The 22,878-nt window shown below is 36.8% G+C and overlaps 1 protein-coding gene and 1 long non-coding RNA gene across 2 annotated transcripts in view; both read left to right on the forward strand.

Annotated features, from left to right (window-relative positions):
• Window positions 1–22,878, forward strand: part of LOC134675926 (irregular chiasm C-roughest protein-like) — a 172,277-nt gene that overhangs the window by 120,454 nt on the left and 28,945 nt on the right. The window contains exons 5-7 of the mRNA XM_063534271.1: window positions 8,199–8,350; window positions 9,845–9,936; window positions 10,390–10,498. Of these exons, the coding sequence (XP_063390341.1) occupies window positions 8,199–8,350; window positions 9,845–9,936; window positions 10,390–10,498 (353 nt within the window). The remainder of the gene's footprint in view (window positions 1–8,198; window positions 8,351–9,844; window positions 9,937–10,389; window positions 10,499–22,878) is intronic.
• On the forward strand, window positions 19,870–20,726 carry LOC134675977 (uncharacterized). The gene is made up of 3 exons (XR_010099848.1): window positions 19,870–19,904; window positions 20,023–20,091; window positions 20,539–20,726. It is a non-coding gene; the product is annotated as an uncharacterized LOC134675977 (long non-coding RNA).

The raw sequence follows: 22,878 nt of genomic DNA on the forward strand, positions 1-22,878 counted from the left end.
GTCCGAGCTTCATGAACGCATTACGCGCCTGTTCAATTCGACACTTAATTTCGACGCTGTGATCACTCTGGTCGTTTACAATGCATCCTAAGTACTTGTAAGACTGGACTCTTTGAACTACCTGATTTCTTACAACTATATCAGCTGTTACAGATGTTCCTGACTTTTGTAGCTTTTGACTTTTGTAGGTATGTAGATAAGCAAATCATTTGTAAAAATCGGGAATTTATAACATTTATTGGTTAACCAACCAAATACAAAACCGCCGGGATCTGTCACTGAATGACCTGACTTTAACCTACATTCATAGATTAGGAATCCTCTAGACCGAGTTTAGAGCAATTATTTCATGCAACCGATGATGCCGAAAATGCGGGGGTGCGCGGGACGAGGTGAGCGAAGTCCCGTGCCGTGATTGGTCCGTTCAAAGACACGGACACACACAAAGACACTTTCGACTTGAATATGGTGTAAAATTACCGTATGTGAATAGGGAATGCTCCCGGTACTGAGTTTGTATGGCGAGAACCGGGAATTCCCGGTTCCGGTACTGTATTTGTATAGAAAACCAGTACCGGGAGCACTCCCTATATGCGAGGCACAGGGGGTAGCGCGACTATGCTCAGTCTGGATGACTGTGCCTACATTACTTGATCGTGTAATGTTTTCATCTACCCTCAACTGGCTTAAGGAGCCATATTATTTAGCAGACTAAAGACCCTTTTACCTGAAACCGACACATACATTACTTATTATTCATGCTTATTAAAGCTTATCACATTCCCGTTTACGACATACCGTAAAATCCTTTATTATTTTACAGTCCGGTAATAAATTAATTAAATACCCATTATACCAATAAAGCTGCTTTAAAATTCCCAATTTCCACTTCGCGCAAATAAGGGTAAACAAAACCGGTTGAAAACCGGTAATACCGGTAACCGGATTCGGACGCGAAATAATTGGAGAGGTCATAGAGAAATATAGTAAGAATAGCTCACTCCATACATCAGTTTTGGTTAGAGATGCAACTGATTGTTATTTGGCCGGATACCGGATACCGGATATTCGGCCGCCGAATATTCGGCCGGTGGAACTATACCTAACATCTCGGTTTATCAGGTGCGCATTGTGCAGGTTTTGACCTGATTCGTAGTGAATGTTACCGCGGACTCATTTCTAGGTTCGAAATGAGTGCGCGTTCAAGTGAGTGGAATGTTTAAATTGTTTTAAAAGTAGCACACTACAATTCTTTGATGTACCATGCCATATCTGTCAATAGAAAGTACCATTTCTTTGACTTAAATAAATTCATTGAGCGCTTCATGCTAGCTCCAAGGAAGGTATTTCTGCCAAAGAAATATTTTGTATACCTAGTGGATTTATTGGCCTATAATATTGAGCCAAATAGATTTAGTAGTGTTATAGCTAATTCTCAGTCAGCTGACAAAGTCAAGGACCCCATGCCAAATTTAAACTAGATTGTAAGACAGCGGAAAAACGCCTGAGTATGAATATTATTCACCAGAATATTCAGGGTTTTTCCAGCAAAGAATTAGAAATAGGTTTATTTTTAGATAATAATAATGTTGAAGTTATGTGTATCACTGAACATTGGCTGAAAGATGGGCAGTTTTTATTTGATTTTGTTAACTTTAAATTAGTCAGTTTTTTTGCTAGACAGTCTGCTGTTCATGGTGGTTCCCTGATAATTGTTAAAAATTGCATGAAATCTAAAGAGCGTAAAGATATTGTAAATTATTCCATAGAAAGAATTATCGAAATTTCCTGTGTAGAATTAGAAAAATATATTATTGTATGTGTTTACAGACCACCATCAGCTGACTTCAGCACATTTGAAACTACAATGGAAAGTGTGCTGAAATTAGTATGTAAGGGCCAAAAACATGTTATAGTCTGTGGAGATTTTAATGTTAACTTGCTCGAGTCCTCTAGTAACACTGTTAAAATGCTGTGTTTGTTTAAATCATTCAATTTATTTAACTTGTTTCTTGAACCTACTCGGGTAGGGGTAACTAGTGCAACGTGTCTGGATAATATATTTTGTAATTGTGAATGTATAGATAAGCAAATATTTAACTGTTTTTATTCTGATCATAGCGGTCAAAGGGCTGTTTTCTTAAGCGATATTCGTGATACTCCACAAACAATAACATATAGACCCATTACTAGTAGTCGCTTGGAATTATTCAAAAATGAAATTCAAAAAAGTCTTTGTAGGTTACCATTTTCACATTACAACTGTAATAATTTGTATGAAGATGTTTTTAACGTAATTCTTTATCATTTTAATCAAAATTTCAGTATGAAAACTATTAGTGGGTCAAAAACTAGAACAAAGTTTAGTGAATGGGCTACTGCAGGCATTTATAAAAGTAGAAAAAGGCTTTATGAACTTTATAGTGAGAGAGAGCTGAACAAAAATACAGATTTCCTGGACTATGTGAGGAACTACTCAAAAATCTTCAAGAGAGTGTGTTTAACAGCCAAAGCAAACTATACAAGTTCTAAACTGAAAGTGTCGGACAACAAAGTGAAGACAACATGGAATATTATAAATAAGGAAGCTGGTAAATGTAAATCACGCGATTGTCAAGTCAACATTGTCTCGGATAAACAACAGACCATGTCAAACAACGATGTTGCCTCGGCATTCGAAGATTATTTTTCTAAAATAGCTATTAATACCACGAAATGTCTACATTCATCTTCGTCTCGAGCTCATTCCTTACTTTGTGCTAATGTTAAGAAATGTAATATTAACTTTGAGTTTAGTCTAGTAGATTCAGCAATTATTGTTAAAACATTCAAGTCACTCAATTTAAAGAAAACGGAAGACTTATGGGGAACATCCGTTAGAGTCATTAGTCATGTCTTGGACGTAATAGCGCCTTACTTAGCCGTAATTTATAATATTTCAATTTCACAAGGAGTCTTTCCAGATCTTATGAAATATAGCAAAGTCATACCTCTTTTTAAATCGGGTGATTCGAGTGATATGGCTAATTACCGTCCAATATCAATACTTCCTGTACTAAGTAAAGTTTTTGAAAAGTTAATGTTAAATGATCTACTGGGTCACTTCAACAGACATACTTTACTCATAAGCAATCAGTTTGGTTTCACAAAGGGCCGTTCCACGACCGATGCTGCTTCGGTACTTATTAAACATATTTATGATATTTGGGAAAATTCTTGTGATGCAATTGGCATATTTTGTGATCTTTCTAAAGCATTTGATTGTGTGGATCATGGAACGCTCATTTTGAAATTAGAACACTATGGTCTGTCAGTAAATGCCCTAAACTTTATGTCTTCTTACCTTAGCAACAGAACACAAACAGTTGTTGTAAACAAAACCCGGTCTAGCGGTACTGTAGTCCAATTAGGAGTGCCACAAGGTTCTATTTTGGGTCCATTCCTGTTTTTGGTTTATATAAATGATTTGCCATGTGTAGTAGAAAATCTTTGTGAAATTGTTCTTTTTGCTGATGACACATCATTACTTTTTAAGGTTGATCGTAAATCTACCGATTACAGTGTAATTAACAGCACACTCGTTAATGTACTAAACTGGTTTACTATGAACAATTTGCTTCTTAATGCTAAGAAAACTAAATGCATTCGATTTTCTTTGCCGAATGTTAAACCAGTCGATACTAAGATACTTTTGAATAATGAATGCTTAGAGATGGTAGATAAAGCACTGTTTCTTGGTTTAACATTGGACAAAAATCTACAATGGAGTCCTCATATAAGAACACTAGCAAACAAATTAAGTTCGGCCGCTTACGCTGTGAGGAGAATTAGACAATTGACTAATGTTGAGACAGCTCGCCTTGTTTATTATAGTTATTTTCATAGTGTAATGTCATATGGTATTCTGGTTTGGGGCAAAGCAGCTGACATACAGACTATATTTGTCTTACAAAAGAGAGCCATTCGTTCTATATATAATTTAAGGGTGCGTGAATCATTAAGAGAACTTTTTAAAGAAATTAATATTTTAACTGTAGCTTCCCAATACATATATGATAGTATTATTTATGTTGTTAAGAATCTAGACTCCTTCACTAAGAATTCTGATGTCCATAACTATAATACTAGAAATAAAAATAAGCTTGCTATCAGAAAGTTTCGTGTTCGTAAAGTACAGAAGTCATTCGTTGGGCAATGCATTCATTTTTATAACAAGTTACCTGAGGATGCTTTAAGATTACCCTTTCCAGCTCTTAAGAATTACTTAAAAAAGTCATTGATGTTGAAGGCTTATTACAGAGTCGAGGACTACTTGACAGACAAACATGCATGGTCCAAACCAGAAACTGTAATAACGACAAGTAGCAATTAAAAACATTGTATTATGTGTAGAGTTAAAGGTGCCTCAGCTCAGGTAAGAAAGCACATCAAATTGTATGAAAGCATCTCATAACAATCAGTTAGATTCATATAATATGTATTCTCATTTCTTTTATTGATTTTATTTTCTTTTCCTTTTGTAAGATTTGATTTGTTTTCTGAAAGAGCTACGTATTTGTGATTTCATGTGCATATATGTTTATTTTTTATATCAAATTCTATAAAGTTATGTACTCACTGAGTATAATTGCATGAATTCTATAGTAACTTAAATTGTATTAATTACTCGTAATGCATGTTAATTATAAGATGTAATAATGTTTTGAAAAGATGTGTCCCGCCGAGTTTGTTGCCGGTCCCATATTGGGATACCCTCCTCCAATTGAGGGGGGATTTAAATCTTCTCGGGGCAGAGGTGTACGGTTGGAGCCGGTAAATTTATTTGACGTTCATAAGCGCATTGTAATATGCCTACTTGAATAAACTATTTTTTATCTTTTATCTTTTATCTTTATCTTTAAAATAATAAACGAATATGATTATGACCGTGACTGTTTCTTATTCCAATCTTGTTTACTCCGAAATCAATCAATGTTGCTATCCGGTATCCGGCCGGATAGTAAGCTACTATCCGGTATCCGACCGGATGTTAAAATATTGGCCGGATAGGCCGGATACCGGATAGTAACCGAATATCCGGTGCATCTCTAGTTTTGGTACCAAAGACACTACTCTTTTCGCAGTCGACATCTAGCATCGAGTACCAGAATTATCAGTACATACTGCTACTCGATACTAGAATTCTCTAGTGCGACCCACGAAAATTGTATTTAACAACAATTTACAACTAATATTAAAAGCAGGAGTCCGAACAGAGTTCCGGTTAATTCGGTTATATTATAATATTAGCTGAAAATTGCTGAGTATTAGACTTTTTGGTCGTTGCAACATCTATTGTCAAGTAGCAGTGCTGATAATTCCGCTACTCGATGCTAGATGTCGACTGCGAAAATAATAGTCGTTTCGGTACTAAAACTGATGTATGGAGTGAGCACTCTATGTAGTTTTTCCTCTATGGAGAAGTGTATTGATTTTACAATTTTTCATATTGACTGTCCTTTTCAGGTTCTCTTTTCGTAAACGCTTATCGCTACAAACGGGAAAAATCGTGTTATCGGCTATGCTCGTAGCTCGTAGCGCGTAGTTTGCGCTCGCAGTGAATGTGTTAAAAGAATTATCATATCAGCCGTATTCGAACAATCAGATACGTCAAATACTAGATATTGAAACGATATGGATCGGATGTTAGTGTCAAAAAAGTGTCAAAATTGACGTTTCTTCGAACTAAAATGTCACTTCTGACACTTATTTGACACTGACATATCCAATCCATATCGTTTCAATAAGTATTTGACGTATCTCATTGTTCGAATACGGCTGTATCTTATTGTATCACTTTCATCATAAAAACGCGCTGGTGGCCTAGCGATAAGAGCGTGCGACTTACAATCTGGAGGTCGCGGGTTCAAACTCAAGCTCGTACCAATGATTTTTTCGGAACTTACGAGTAAGTATGTACGAAATATCATTTGATATTTACCAGTTGCTTTTTTGGTGAAGGAAAACATCGTGAGGAAACCGGACTAATCCCAATAAGACCTAGTTTCCCCCCCTGGTTTAGAATGTCAGGTGTCAGTCGCTTTCGTAAAAAATTGTCTACGTCAATTCTTGGGATTAGTTGTCAAGGGGACCCCAGACTCCCATGAGTCGTGGCAAAAATTCCGGGATAACGCGAGAAAGAAGACGGATTGTGTCATTTTCATATTTTGTTTGTATCGAGTTGCTCCTTAACACATTTCGCGTGCACCGATCAGCGCGAGCTATAATATCACATCAATAATTTAAAAAAAATGTACCATTTGGAGTTGAAACTCTAGGTCCATGGGGTCCGTATCACCATTGCGATACAGCGAGGAAATGCCGCCAGCACCCTTGGTACACCTCAGGGGCCTATTTTAGATTTAAGCTAGTCATTGATTTCGATTAGTAGTACCACTGTATATATATTGTGTGTATATAAATGAGTTTCCATATGTTAATTACTATATAAAAAAATCAGATCAAAAGGAAATCGGAATATACCGCTAGGACAATTCGTATTAACGTCACATGCAAACCTATCTGTTGGATAAATGGATGGGAAATGAATTCCGTTTTATTGTTATTTTGGTCTTAAAATAGTATGGAGAGTAATGGCGGTATGAAATTAAATTAAGTATTGGCGTTGCCATTTGCAGTATGCGGATGGATAATTTTATTTTCACGTTGCTAAAATAGCGTTAAGGTACCGTTCGAATTCAGACTACACTATAGTCTGTATCTTTAAGTATTTAAATAAAAGTAACAATTTGTAAATTGGTACCGCCTACATCAGTCACTGAACGACTTGACTTTAGCCTACATTATTTGATTTAAATAAAAGTTGATTTTATTTACTTTTATTTAAATATGTAAAGATACAGAGTATAGCATTCAGGTACCTACATCTTTTTAGGGTTCCGTACCCAAAGGGTAAAACGGGACCCTATTACTAAGACTTCGCTGTCCGTCCGTCTGTCACCAGGCTGTTGTATCTCCGAACTGTGATAGCTAGACAGTTGAAATTTTCACAGATGATGTATTTCTGTTGCCGCTATAACAGCAAATACTAGAAACAGAATAAAATAAAGATTTAAATGGGGCTCCCATACAACAAACGTGATTTTTGACCAAAGTTAAGCAACGTCGGGAGTGGTCAGTACTTGGATGGGTGACCGTTTTTTTTTGCTTTTTATTTCGTTTTTTTTTTGCATTATGGTACGGAACCCTTCGTGCGCGAGTCCGACTCGCACTTGCCCGGTTTTTTTGACATATTTATGCGGCAGTAATTTACATACGGCCCACTATCGGCATGATACTTTCCTCACTTCCTAAGCATATTACCGAGGATATAGGCACATTGCTGAGGCATGCTCAGGCATGTCGAGGCATCCTCAGGCATGTCGAGGTGTGCTTGGGAATACCAAGGCATCCCTCAGGCATACGAAGAAGTCTTAGATATGCCGAGTCGAATGGAGAATATGCCAAAAGATCGCCGGGCCTTATATTAAATTTGAGGTTTTTTGAAGTGAAAACGTCTTTAGCGGCGCTGAGCACTTTTTGAGGTAGGGAAAAAATGATAAACTCTATACAGCGTAACGCGTAACGTAACGCTGACGTCATGTGTCACGGACAATGTTATTCGCCAAAGAATTTTAGTCATAACGTATCATAATCAGGTCAATTATTTAAAACTGAACTTTTATATTAAGCAATAAAGCTCAATGTTCTAATCTCGCACGGGCTGAAATACGAGGATCTCACAGTTACATTCTAAGTTTATATCACTCAAATATAATTCAATAAAGCTACATCTTGATGAAATCGCTAATAAAAGTGAACTCTAGTACTGGTGAATCTAGTGAGGTGAGGTAACTTTACAATTTCTATTCGAATTTTAAACAATCAACGTTACAAATTTAAGCTCACTGACCAGCAATTTCGGAACTAAAGTTTTTCAATAGAAAGGAGGATGGGTCAATTATATATATTGCTGCAGACATTTTGGACTAGTCATTGAGTTTTCACTTCTGTCGGCACTCCCGGAGTGCAACCCGTTGTTTTATTTTTTCACATGAGTGACATGGTAGGTATGTACCTACACATTGTAACCCTTTGGTTGTAACACATCTTTATGCGTTATCAAGTTACTAGCATTAACTAAATATATTTGTCCACAGGCGAACCACCAATAAGATCACGGTACGCGCGTCTAGTAGTCCTAGTACCACCGGAACCACCGAAGATACTCCAAGGCTCCACGTTACTAGCGGTTGAGGACAGGGAAGTCAACTTGGAGTGTGTGTCGACAGGGGGGAAGCCTGCTGCTGAGGTAATAAATTTATAGAATAGAAATAATAGAATAGAATAGAAATAATTTTATTCGTGAGCACAAACACAAAATAAAAACTTATACTGAACAGAGAAAACATAAAAAAGAGAGAGTGCCACGAAATGGTCTCACCTCAGCATGTTGCTGGCGACTTCCAGCGCTGATCTTCCGATAAGACCATCCGGTGAAACAATCACGACAGGTAACATGAATAACAAGAAAATTATTAATATACATAAAGAATAACAACAAAATTAATATATACAAAAGACAAATATAGTAATAAGAATACAAAATACAAAGATAGTAACATTAGAAGAGATTAGTACATTACAATAAATTATTATGTATGGTATTACTCCGTACAAAATAGCTGTTATATTATCAGGTCAAACTCGAAGCGCTGGTGGCGTAGCGGTGAGAGCGTGCGACTTGCAATCTGGAGGTCGCGGGTTCAAACCCCGGCTCGTACCAATGAGTTTTTCGGAATTTATGTACGAAATATCCTTTGATATTTACCAGTCGCTTTTCGGTGAAGGAAAACATCGTGAGGAAACCGGCCTAGTCCCAATAAGGCCTAGTTTACCCTCTGGGTTGGAAGGTCAGATGGCAGTCGCTTTCGTAAAAACTAGTGCCTACGTCAAATCATGGGATTAGTTGTCAAGCGGACCCCAGGCTCCCATGAGCCGTGGCAAAATGCCGGGATAACGCGAGGAAGAAAAAAAAAAAATTATCAGGTCAAACTCATCTTGGCCGTACATTACGCCTGATATTACAGCTAGCGCCATGATGAATTCGATACAGTGAAATTAGAAAATAACTTAGTTATTAATGACGAAGGACCATGATCACCAATATGGCCTAGTTTCTCCTCTGGGTTGGAAGGTCAGTCGCTTTAGTAAAAACTGCCTACGTCAAATCATGCGATTAGTTGTCAAGCGGACCCCAGGCTCCCATGAGCCGTGGCAAAATGCCGGGATGCGAGAAAGAAGATATATTAATGACGAAGGGGTCAAGTCAAAACGACAAAATTAACACCATGTATTCTTATGCATTATTGTACTGTACATGTATACAATAAATAAACACAAATACAAATTTCCTTACGTTACGGGCTAGCATCCCTAGTCGCAAGTTCGAGTCTCGCCCGTGGCAGTAAATTCTCGATCGATAAAAAGCACAGGCACAATAAGCACATAAGATGAAATGCGATATGTGTTAAGGATGACTCACGCTAGACCGGGCCGGGGCCAGGCCGGAGCTTCCAGCGCTTCATTTACTATGGAAAACACCACGTGATCATCGATCAGCCATCATAGAAAATAACATGTCGGATGCCTCGGCCCGGGCCCGGTCCGGTCTACGCGGATTCTTTAAGCGGTTCACATGGTTTATAACTGATTTTCCGACCGTAGAGAACGGAGCAAGAATTAGAATGAATGCATGTATGAATGACTTATATTTCAGTTCTTTATATCTGTGATATTTTTATAGATAACGTGGGTAGATCACGACGGGGGTGTGATGGTGCAGGGTGTGACGTATACTACAGAACAGATGGCAGATGGGAGCAGGCATGTAGCCAGGTTAGTGATTTCATTAATTATTTAATTATTGAAAAAGAACGTGCCAATACTCAATTGGGTCGTTGCGCCAGCCAGGTAAGGAAGTATTTAATTACACAAACGGGTCTACCGCGATATAATTTCATTGTTTTTACCTTTAATTCCGACGTTTCAGCTATAACTATATCGCGGTAGACCCGTTTGTGTAATTAAATATGTGTACAAAACGCGAGAGTTTAAAGTGTTAGGTAAGGAAGTAAGTAAAAAAATCCTTTGGGATGTTATATTGTGTCCGTTGCATATGTATTAAAATCATTATTTTGGACGCAAAAAGATATCGTAATAGCGATAATCGCGATCGTACAGCATTTTCATCGAATACAAATTTCCTCACCAAATTTTTTTTTCGAATAACACATGTTTTAAACTTATAACAGAACAAAATTATCGGTCTTATTTATATTTTTACCCCAGGTCGGTGCTTCGCTTGCGGCCAAGGAGGTTTCACCACAACCAGACATTCACGTGCCAAGCCCAGAACACAGCTGACAGAGCTTATAGAGCCGCATCAATAAGACTACAGGTTTGTAATTTTTATATTAAAAGAAATAATCTGCCAAGAGCATGTCGGGCCAAGCTCAGTGTAGGGTTTCGTAGTTACCATTCTGTCAAAATAGGCCAAACGGGGGCTAATAGTATCATAAGGGAGTACCTTTGCAGCGCATTTCGCTTAAACACATTCAGCGCCAAGAGTCCGACGGTACACTGCTGTAGCGACTACTATACGCGATTCATACGGCAAAGACGTGGCTACGCGCTACGTGCACTTAGTGGCAATGAATGTCTTAAACAGCCTGTAAAAATATATATTCGTACATACCTACTATACTATTCATGAGATATTCATGTTCTGAGAATGACCGTGCAAAGAGCAAACGATGAAAGAAAGAATAAACGTAAAGATAAAACCATATTATACTAACAAAACATAATTAAAGCAAGCCAAGCTAATTTTTTCGCAGCGATAAAGCCATTTTTAACGGAAGAAGTCATTTAGCCAACAGGATATGGCGCAAATTTCAGTTTGCCCCACTCTCCCCATTTTATATAAAAATTATGCAAGCAAGATTAGTGATGGCAAAAATCGAGTCTAGAGAATTTAAATTAGAAAAACTTGACTTTTAATATTATACATATAATACTGGGTGCTAAAAATACATGAGTCTTTTGAGTCGTAAGTTTCTGAAACAGTTTTCGAAATGACTAGAAATAATACAGGGTTTAAAATTTACCAAAAAAAAAATACAGGTTTTTCATTTATAAAAATAATGATAATAGTTGCCAATTAAATACTTTGTTTACCTATCTAAATAATAATTCAGCAATATTGAAAACACGCTTTCCGTATGAATGTTTTAAGTGTTGCCAAGAAATTTTAAAACAACAATTTTAGTATTAAACCGGATTACCGAAACTGTCATTTAAGTGATAAAAAAGTGTTCGGAACGCGAGTGTCTACAATTATAGACTTGAGGGTCAAAAACCTTCGGAAAAACTGGCGTCTTTTCTGTGGAGATTACAAAATTTACGATTTAAAACATTTAAATCGTAATTTAAATTTTTCTGTTTATTTTATTTTAGTAGTGTGGTATCTGTTGGTAAACCTAATCTTTTCATGACAATTTTTTGTACTACTAAGGGCCACTTGCACCATTCTACTGATCCAGGGTTAATCGGTTAAACCTGGAGTTACCATGGTTACCAGTCCCGGGTTAGTGGGATGGTGCAAGTGGCCACTAATGTAAAACTATACTAAATCTTAACTTTTTTAGTGTTAGATAAATTATTTCCAAAAAAATATTACAAACTTATTTATCCATTATTTTAAACAAAAAATCATGATAAATAAGCGATAAAATGATGCTGGAAGGTGAAAAGGTTTGACTGTTCTCATTTAAAATAATCGAAGATCCAACCTAGAGTCTAACAAGTCTCGAGTCTATGATAAAATAACTTTATTAGACTTGATCTTTCCCAACACTAGCGAGATACGTAAGCGAGAAGTTTGGTCATAAAATCTAAAATAAACGCTGGGTTAATCTCCTTATCAAATTATCTCATTTTGGAGAGCCGTTATGGAAATAAAGAGCCCGTGACGGTGTAAGGGGTCCAGCCCGTGATTATTATAGTTACCTTCAGTACCCCTCGTGCAAATTTCATTCGATATCGTGACGTGACGTCATAGATTAGGAGACCGAGTTTAGAGCAATTATTTCATGCAACCGATGATGCCAAATATGCGGGGGTGCGCGGGACGAGGTGAGCGAGGTCCCGTGCCGTGATTGATCCGTTCAGAGACACGGACGTCACACAAAGACACTTTAGACTCGAACATGGAGTAAAATTACCGTATGCGTGGCAGAGGGGGTAGCGCGACTATGCTCAGTAAGTGCGTGACGTACATGTTTGCGTTGTGTCATTTTGTATGGGATTTTGAGTTTTGAAAACGTCCCGCTTGGCGCGCTGTTATAAATCCCATACAAAAATAGACAAAACATAACGTAACGCAAACGCTCGTCATTATCAAGCGAACATATTACTCTCATATTACTTATTTTACAACTGATGCAAATAAATAAAAAAAAATAGAAAAAAACCAAGAAATAACTACTTAATTCGTTGTCAAATAGTTGTTATACATTTAAAATTAAATACATTTCGCTACACGTTTTTAAGAAACATAATGCAAATTTGATTTCTTAAATAATTACAAAACTTTTAATGTAAGTAGGTATTAAGATAAATAATTAACAATTCTCGAAGGAAAATATATTTTATATATTAAACCCCTGCCAAAATTTAGTAAAGTTGACTGGAAGAGATCCCTTATATACAGTACATACATTTTATGTTTTATTCCATTATTAACCTGTCGTATGTACAAAAAAGTTTTTACATACATACACAAAATCATAATATTTACTGAAATATATGAAACGCAACTAAATCCCACATGACAATCGGAAAATCCACCGTGATCTGCTGATTCACAGAATTTTTGCAACTTCGGCGTCACAGAATTAAAGCTTTTTATATTTCCCTTATTTCCACTTTTCCCCCGCGTCCACTTTAGCCTGACCTCCCCCGCCGCAGCATTGCACCATTTAACCTTTGGATATGTGATAATTTGCTACAGTTAGGGGGACCTGGGTACAATTGTTACCCCGAAAAATCGAATCGCCGAGTTTCTACAGACGAGGAAAATTGTGGGTAGTTTTTTTTTGTTTTGCCCCGTTTTCTTTTGTTTATTGGAGCTTAAGGGTTTTAAGGGTAAGATATGGGCGTGCGTGTAAATTAAATGTGCTCGCAATTATTGTGCGTAAAGATTTCTGTGAAAAAAAAGAAAATACTGTAATACGATTTTTGATGAAATAAAAGGTTGGGTATTTATTAGCTTACCAAACCTTTCTTTTGTAGATGTTTTTTTTGTTTCATTACACAGGTCTAAATACTAATAATATACTCAATTATATTTTTGTTTTCTTTTTCTTTTACAATGTATAATTATTATGTAAGTTGCGTAGTAAAACGGGTCAGAACTGTCAACTGACTAGTTACTATATCGCGCAATAGCCAATTCAATATTATTGTCACCAGAAGGATGACTCACGCTACACCGGACCGGGACCGGGCCGAAGCTTCCGGCGCTTCGTTTTCTATGGAACGCACCACGTGATCACCGATCAGCCGTCATAGAAAATGACATGTTAGACGCCTCGGCCCGGGCACGGCCCGGTCTAGCGTGAGTCATCCTAGACCTGATTTAATAAATTATTTAAAAATAAATGCATTTAATTTAAATGCAGGCGATAGATAATTCCAAAGTTTAGCTGTGCGAGGCAGGAAATTAATCAATTGCCATAACAATTATTTTCCATAATGTAATGGTTCTGAAAAATGGTTAGGTTAGAACTTTTTGCCACAAAAGTGGGTTAGGTTAGGTTAGAACTGCGACTGGTTGCGGAAGAGTACTTCGGCGTTCTTGGGACCTCGCCGTATAGCAGCGAGGCGGCAACAGAGGGGTTTTAGTGGGTAAAGCTGGGGTCTCATTAGCCCAAAACAGGGAGTCCCACACGGGTGCTATGCGTAAAGCATTTCCCCTCTTTAAAAACAAAGGTTAGAACTGCGACGCACGCAAAAAAGAAAAATTACCCTTAATAACATTAGGATAAGTAATCAATAATAGGGAAACCAAAATTAGGGTATACGAGTGTTAGGACAACTGATCATTATGACAAACTATATTAAGGAATGCAAAAATAGGAGAATAGATTTTAGGGATTCAGATATAGATCCAAGTTAAGGTGGGGCTTAATGAAAAAATAAAACTAGTGTAATAAGGTAAGGTGGGATAACACTAACATAGTTTATTTGCTCGGGGCAAGACAAACAGTATGAGGGTTCCTTACAAGAAACTTGAATTTGAAATAGACAGTTACTGTCATGGTAAATTAAATTACGTAGCTACAGTACATTTACTGCCATTTGACTTTGATCATTATTCTTTCACTGATATGTGTTAACTTGTTAAATATTGATATTTAACGCCATCTACTCGAGAGTAGGCTGAAGATTATGGCGCCATCGCTCGAAAAGATTGCTACATACATTTGACAATCCGCCTCTATATACTCTATTCTATTTGATACAAGTGATTGTCTTATCCCACTATATTACCTTATATTCCCCGCCAGATCTTTGAAGAAATGTACAAAAGAAATAAAATAACAGTTGCTCACTGCAGTCTACTTGAGTGCAATTCATTTCCAGCCCACACAACTGATAGCAACTCTTTTGAAATAAACAAGTCGCTAATCTGTTGCCAGCAATCGTATTGTTCAGTCGCCATCAGATATATCGGAGCGGTCAAGGCGCTCACAAATATCTGAACACGCCTCTATTGTCAAGGCGTTAGAGTGCGTGTTCAGATATTGTGAACACCTTAGCCGCTCCGATATATCTGATGACTGTTCATCCAAGAAAGTTGCTTCGTTTGAGACGGACAATAAATTGTCGTTTCTAACCTTTGTTGTGGAAATCTATTTCAAATGTGGTCAGAGAAAACTGACTTTGAAGTAGCGTAGTAAGTTAAAGTCGTAATAAACTATTCGTAGTACAATATTATAGTCATTTTCACATCACCTATTCGGAAAAGAGCATTTTCTTCCCTGCTAGGAGGGATCAAAGTGGCAGTTTTCCTCCCTGCTAGGAGGGATCAAAGTAACACTATTTTTACAATTTTTTGCACATTAATTTTGTAGCTTAAATAATCTGTTTAAGTGTCAACACTAAGATTTTTTTTAATTTTCCTCATAGTTGATGTGAAAAGCAGTATGTGTCACACGGTATCAAAATTATTTCGTCTTGGGCGTTAACACTTGAACAAGGAAATGCCTTGTAACACAAACTACTATTGTTTTACATGGGAGCAAAGTTGTATTTGTAAATTCTGAAAAACTTGGTAAGAAACACCGTTAAAACCTACTAGGTACCTATTTACTTATTATAGGTAAGAACGATCTTGATTATGCCGCTTGGCAACTAATCCCAGGAATTGGCTTAGGCACAAGTTTTTACGAAAGCGACTGCCATCGGACCTTCCAACCCAAAGCTAGGGTAAACTAGGCCTTATGCCTTAATACGATTAGTCCGGTTTCCTCACGATGTTTTTCTTCACCGAAAAGCGACTGGTAAAAATCAAATGATTTTCTTTGCTCGTAAATAAATTCGATTTATTACAATTTTGCCTCAAAAGACACTACCTATTTTATGTTCAACACAATCTTGTCGCTCAAGAATTTTCATTTAGCCATCGAATCGTTCACACGGCGGTAATCCCCGACCAATGGAGCTTGCCGTCTAGACGAAGCCCCACTTGTAAGCTAAGCCGGGGGTCCTTGTTGACTAAACACGCCAGTTTTCAATATTGCAATGTATTTTGCTATGGCGGCACGTTTAATAGCAAGCCATTGCTTGCAACTTCTTTTTGATAGCATTTAATTACACAAACGGGTCTATCGCCATATGATTTCATTGTTTTTTCGTACCTTAAATTCCGACTCAACTCAACTGCGACTCCACAAACGTAATCAACCAATTAATCAATTTATTTTGCTATAATAAGGGTTGGTTTACAGGTGTTATTACAATATTTTTATGTATATCGGCGGCCGATCGTAAGATCAGGCAGATCGTAATGTTCCTGTATAATAATAAACAAATAATAAATAAATAATAATAAATAATAAATAAAAATAGGTTGCTTCAGATGTCCGAAGGGCAAACTGCCCAGAAATAGGAGTCCCGCGCGGGGCTCCGTCGACTCAGGGAATGAGTCAAAGATTTGCACGTTTCACGATATGCCTAGGAATTTCACGATATGTCTGATCTTACGATCGGCCGCCGACATATACACTCCTTAATTAGCCATATGTAAGTAGTAAGATAAGAACTTTCTTAGCTTTAGGTATGAAAAGATGCTTACTTAAGCACACTTTCCTACCGTTTTCTGTCCCTGGATAATTTTTTTCACAGAAAAAAAATAACACTCCACTGCTCCTGTTTGTGGTGTGGAAAAACATTCAACACAAAATCCTTGAAAATGGATTGAAAAAAGAAACACTAACAAAAACTTACGAGTGAAATAGACTGGAAATTGCAGTTTGCCATTAGGTTATGTTTCGATTGCAGCTGCAGCTCCGTTGCTGCAGAGGAAAACAGATGGTCTTGATAAATTCCATTGCTATTATTGCTTCCGATTAGGACGTTATCCGTCATTCATTACCATTAGGGTTCCGTACCCAAAGGGTAAAAATGGGACCCTATTACTTACTAGACTCCACTGTCCGTCTGTCTGTGCGTTTGTCCGTCTGTCTGCTGTATGTCTGTCACCAGGCTGTATATCATGAACCGTGATAGCTAGACAGTTGATTTCACAGATGATGTGTTTCTGTTGCCGCTATAACAACAAATACTGAAAAGTACGGAACCCTCGGTGGGCGAGTCCGACTCGCACTTGTCCGATTTTTATCAAGACTATTGTCTAATTCAAATTACTATGAAATTATGACGTATAAATAACACTTGCATTGCGAGTGCTATCAAAATACTCTTGAACGATTTCCACAGGATATGACTTAGAGATCCAATTCACATCTAATAGATATCTTACTCTATCTAACATAAAAGTGACATTGGTTGCCCGAATTGCGCTGCAAAAGAGAACTAGTTGATATCTAAACTATAACGTATCTAGAATGGATCTAGTACGTGTCGTTTCTTGTAATATCTTGGAGTTCGAATACGGCAGTTTAACGTCCCGACAGTGACGCGCCAACAGCAATACCGCTGCAGTGGCAATCGAAATGTGCCTTATTTATTGTGAGGACGCAGATGTTTGTTCCACTCGTGTTTATTATTTTAAAAGTTCGCACTTCCAGTATTAGTGGGATGTAAAGTGTGTTGTGGTCGATTTAAGAGGGTTTTAGTTAAAATCGGACGGTTTAATGCAATTTAGTTAAGAGTTTCATTAAGATACTTTGCAAATTATGCGTTGGGGAAGTGAAAAATAACTTATAATTTATATTTTTTGCAAGCTGGTGCAATCGTCAAACCGACGGATTTAAAAGTACATACTAATATTATAAAGGCGAAAGTGTGTCTGTCTGTCTGTTACCTCTTCACGCTTAAGCCGCTGTACCGATTTAGTTGGGTTTGGTATAGAGATAGTTTGAGTCCCGGGGTAGGACTTAGGATAGTTTTTATGTCGGAAATCATCTGAAGAGAGTGCAAAGGGTGGAATTGAAAGAGTTAATGAATTGCCTAATAACTGAAGTAAGCAATACGCGAACTAAATGATTGCTATTAGCATTATCCAGGCGCTATTACCTATTTTAGCTGTTGTCAGTAATTCCACGCAGACGAAGTCGCGGGCAAAAGCTAGTAATTAATTAATATCGCGGTATAATCGTTCGTATCATTAAATTTGTGTATTCAACGCGTAATTTCAAAGTATTCATGAAGCCTATTTCTTCAACATTTTAACTTATGCTGAATAAATATTACCACTACGTTGTTATTAATGAAAATCGAAAGGCTTAAGCCCTTTAAAAATATAGTTTGTCGCTTTACCAGGATTAGTGCGAATGTTAAGTGCATGCGGTTTCGGCTTAAGCAAGTTTAGGGTTAGTTTTAAGCCTTTAATTTTATACGAGTCTGCAGACGGAGGGTTAAGTGATTTGTTTTAGATTTTAGTTTTATTTGAGTTTCATTTAAAGTATGGGATAAACGAATTTTCACCACACCAGCTCGGAAAGGATTACTTTGCACTGCAAAAACTGATAGCAAAGTTGCATTTTATTCACATGTGAGGCAAAGTAATCAAATGTACATTTGGAGTTGTTTTCTTATGTTTGCAGGTAGAATTGACTTTTGAATGATGATTTTGGATGATAAATATTTAATAACATTTATTTGGATTTGATTTAGTTTGATTTTGTTTGATATTTTACATTTAATATTTGCTTCGGGTTGGTGTGGTGAAAAATTTTGTGTTTCACTCTGTAATAACAAGTAATTTTAGGGTTTTAATAAAAGAAAGTTTTTATGAATGCAAATGTAAATCGGTCTGTCTCTCTGTTACATTATTAGCTACTTATTATTACATTGTACTATTACACACAAAATTGCTTTCTGTAGGTTCGCCGATAATTATATTACATTAAATTGCTATAATATTCAATATATCTGAATGCGCCTGTAACTGTGAAGTGGCAACCTCTGTTCGATCAGCTCTTAATATTCATAACGTTCCCTTTCAAGGGAGAAAAGTGCTCGTAAGCCTGACTGTAGCGTTGGCAAAATAAACGGTATAACATAACATCAGATAAACGGTATAACATAACATCAGGGCTACTACTAGTCCAGTCATTATATCCATAAAACCGACTCTACCCGTGAATAATCAGGGGGCCGATTTTTGAATTTCGAACGTTCGAATTTAAAAGCGTGTGGTCGAAAATAATCGTACACGAAAATTTGTCACGATTTTTTTCGCATGATCCTAATAAAACTTATTTTTGAAAGTCACCATTCGACTGTGTAGTGATTGACTATCGATATTTTGCATTTCATTGTACGCAGAAAGTCGATAATTACCGGTTATTTTAAATATACTTAAAAACTAAAATTAAGGGGTATACCCTTATTGAAATTGGTGTTTGGTGTAATATTTGTAATAAATAAACATTTTGGGGTATTTTACGCTTGACAGTACAAAAAAAAACTTATTTTTATTTTATGCTACTATGGAATGAAACGTTTAGTTTCCTTCGTTAATGAGTCTATGGTTGGTTATGGTAAATATTGTGGCGGCCAGTCGCCGCTCTCGGCAGTATTTGGAATTTCATATTAGTTTACTTTGTTTGTTTAGAATTCGTTTGTATTTGCGCCCGCAAAGTGTTCAGAAATGTCTGAAAATAAACATAACATGTCGAGTACCCAAAAAAAAAGGCCTAGCCGATATCATGGCTTCGAGAACAGAGCTGAGATCAGGCAAGTTTACCTCCAGCTTCACACACAAAAAAGCACAAAAAGAATGGGAGGAGATAACAACTATATTAAACGCCATGCCAGGTGCTACTAAGACCTGGCAGCAATGGAGGAACGTAATTATAAATTCTATATGATGATGTAGCACAGCAATGTGTTAATACTTTTAAGCTTAATCACTGTTTTTTTTCAGTCATGGCAAGATCTGTTGAGCAAAACCAAATCTAAAAAAGGTGCCATTAACAAGGACCTACACAGAACGGGAGGAGGCCGGCCTCTGCAAGCTCTAACAGAGGTGGAAACGAACATTGCTTCCCTTATTGACCCAAGAACTATTTCGGGCCACCGAGACTCACAAGAGTCAGAAGTCACCTTCGACTGTAAGTAGTAACAGAATGAAAATACTTTTCGGTTTATAGAAATGGAAATACAGATTTACATCATGTTCATTATTGTTATTGTGGAATTGGTGTTTAAGTTTTCATTGTTTTTTTTTAGTTGATGCACATATGATAAGTCATATGGAGGCAGAGTCAGAGGAAGAGGTGACTACGGTGGTACAAATTGGTAAGTGACAGAAAGAGAAAAGATTTATTATCATTCAGTTTAGGCTTGCGGCTCAGTGACTACTCTCGGTCAATCGGTCCGGACGGTCGGTATCTATATATTATCGATATTATATCGTCGTCTAGTACCCACAACACAAGCCTTATTGAGCTTGATTGTGTGTGAAGGTTGATTTGTGTAAGAGTGTCCTATAATATTTATTTATTTAAATGAACTAGTTCAGTCTTTTAGTTCCTTTAGTTCAGTTGGGTCATTAAGATCTAGGAATGAATAGGAATATGTTATTCATTGGATTTTTTCCAATCTTTGGTAACTGAATACAATTCACCTTGTACAATAACAAAATTTGCTTAGTTTGTCATTAGGTTGATACAAGTAAGAGAGGTATTCCCTAATATTTGTTATTATTTATTTATAACTAAAGGTTGTAAAATAAATCGTTTTTAGTTTCAGATGATGATGCTGATGCTGCACTGCCCAAACCGAAAGAAAAGGTCAAACAAAAAAAAATAAACCTAAGAACTTTGATGCAACAAAAATTGGATTTAAAAAAACAGGCAGTTGAAGCTGAGATTAATTTTTACAGGGAGTTCCTTGACAATATGAGAAACCAAACTGCTGCACTGGAGCAGATTGCTTTATCTGTAAGATGAAGAGAGCGAAGCAATCTGCTCTAGTGGTTAATACCCAAGTACCTACCTGCCGTCCTGACCCTGTTTGTTGAATAATATGGATCATAGTATTATTAAAACATAAGTAAGGCCATATAAGGCTAAGTACTAAGGCTATCCTATGACTGATAATTTTAAATGAGTCCAAAGACTTTTTCAGAGAAAGATTTATTTTATTTGTTAAAAGTTAAATACTTTAGTTGATTTGTTTGTTAGAAGTGTAAACAAAAATCGTTTTTATTTAAGATAGGAATTTTCGGTCTACCACTTATCTCAGGTGGTGGAAGTTGTACAGTAGAGGGTAGCTGAGAAGATAGTGCTAGAAGAGTTTGTTAAGTAGAAAATGTAATACATAGTATGACATACTACATAGACATGTAGTGTACATGTGTAATACCATAGAGAAATATAATAAGACAAGAGTGCTCGCTCCATACATCAGTTAGACTATTAATTTCAGTGTCTACATCTCGCATCGAGTAGCGGAACTATCAGTACTGTTACTTGACAATAGATGTAGCACCGACCGGAAAGTCTTATCTCAACAGCATAAGACTTTCCGGTCGGTGCTACATCTATTGTCAAGAAGCAGTACTGATAGTTCCGCTACTCGAGGCTAATAGTCTTGTTGGTACTAAAACTGATGTATGAGCAATCTATGTATTTTTTTCTCTATGGTAATACACTCTTCTCGGCTACCCTCTAAGTTGATTTTTTGGTTTTGTTTCAATATGTTGGTTCATTATCAAGGAACAAACGTATTACTCATGTAAATTTAGTTATGTAAGCACATTGTTCATGTAAATTTAGTTGTTGACTAATATGGTTTAAAGTATATTTTATTAAAACTAGTACCTATTTGTTATTTTTAGACTGATAATTTAATCAAGCCCATTTATAGTTAGTTTTAATGATGTTGTAAAGTATTAGTTTTTAATCTGCAATAAATTTGAGCAAATAATTTGGTTGATAAGCCCAAAGACTTAATTCGTTTGTGTGATTAAATATGTATCTAAGTGTTTTTTTTTAAGAAAATAATTTATACCTAATACTGTTGATTGAATCGTTCAGAGGTTATTAGTATGCATATTATTGTCTAAGTATGCGTCAACTCGGCATCAACAAAACAAGGTGCGATAGCACCATGTTTTCTTACTAATTTAGACATACTAAACTTTGTTCCCGCCTAGTCATTCGTGGTATAGGATCAATAGGACCAAAATTGTTGATTATTTTGTTACAGTAAACTTAGCACGAGTGCACCGCGAGGTAGATAAACTACACGTCCATTCTAACTGTATTAATAAGAAAGAGATAGTCTATCTCTTGTCGCAGCGCACTAATGCTAAGGCTACTGAATAAAAGGAACCAAACCATTGTTGATTCATCTTATAGGTTTGAATAAAAACTTACAAGAGATTGAGTTTTTTTATTCAAAAGTAATTATTAATTATATAATTCTGCATGGCTTGACCACGCAAAAGGTCTTGGTTTAGCCTTCCTCTTGGATGATTGGGAGGAGGGGGAGGAAGCAATTCCATCCCAAGGTCTCTATAATCTTCTTCCTCTTCGTCTTCATCTAGTGCCACATTATTCATGACACAGATGTTGTGCAGTACAACACAGGCGTTTATAATTTTTGTGGCCTTCTCTGCAACTCTTTTTTCAAGCAACGGAACCTGCCTTTCAGCAGTCCGTTACAGCGCTCGATAGTTGCTCGAGCAACTTTAAATGTTTCGTTGTAACGGTATGCCGGGGTTCCCTCGGCAGGCTCCGTCACAGGTACATGAAGCCAGGGCCTTAGTGCATATCCACTGTCACCTGTAAATATTTCGGAGTATAAATTAATTACACTCTCAAAAGGTGAGTACAACCAAGACAACATAATAAAGAATAAAATGTAAGTAAAATATTCACCTATGAGGTAGTAACTAGTGTGCCCATTGTTGTGCAACCCTTCCACCAGTGGCAGCACAGCACTTTGGTTCCAGATGTATGAGTCGTGGGTACTCCCCGGAAACAATGCATTTACATTTGTAACACGCATGTTAGCATCACAAATCTGAAAAGGCAGTTGTAATTATCAATATATTATTTTACTAACGAGGTAATGGGG

This window comes from Cydia fagiglandana, chromosome 23 (assembly GCF_963556715.1).
Source record: "Cydia fagiglandana chromosome 23, ilCydFagi1.1, whole genome shotgun sequence".
Classification (NCBI taxonomy): domain Eukaryota; kingdom Metazoa; phylum Arthropoda; class Insecta; order Lepidoptera; family Tortricidae; genus Cydia; species Cydia fagiglandana.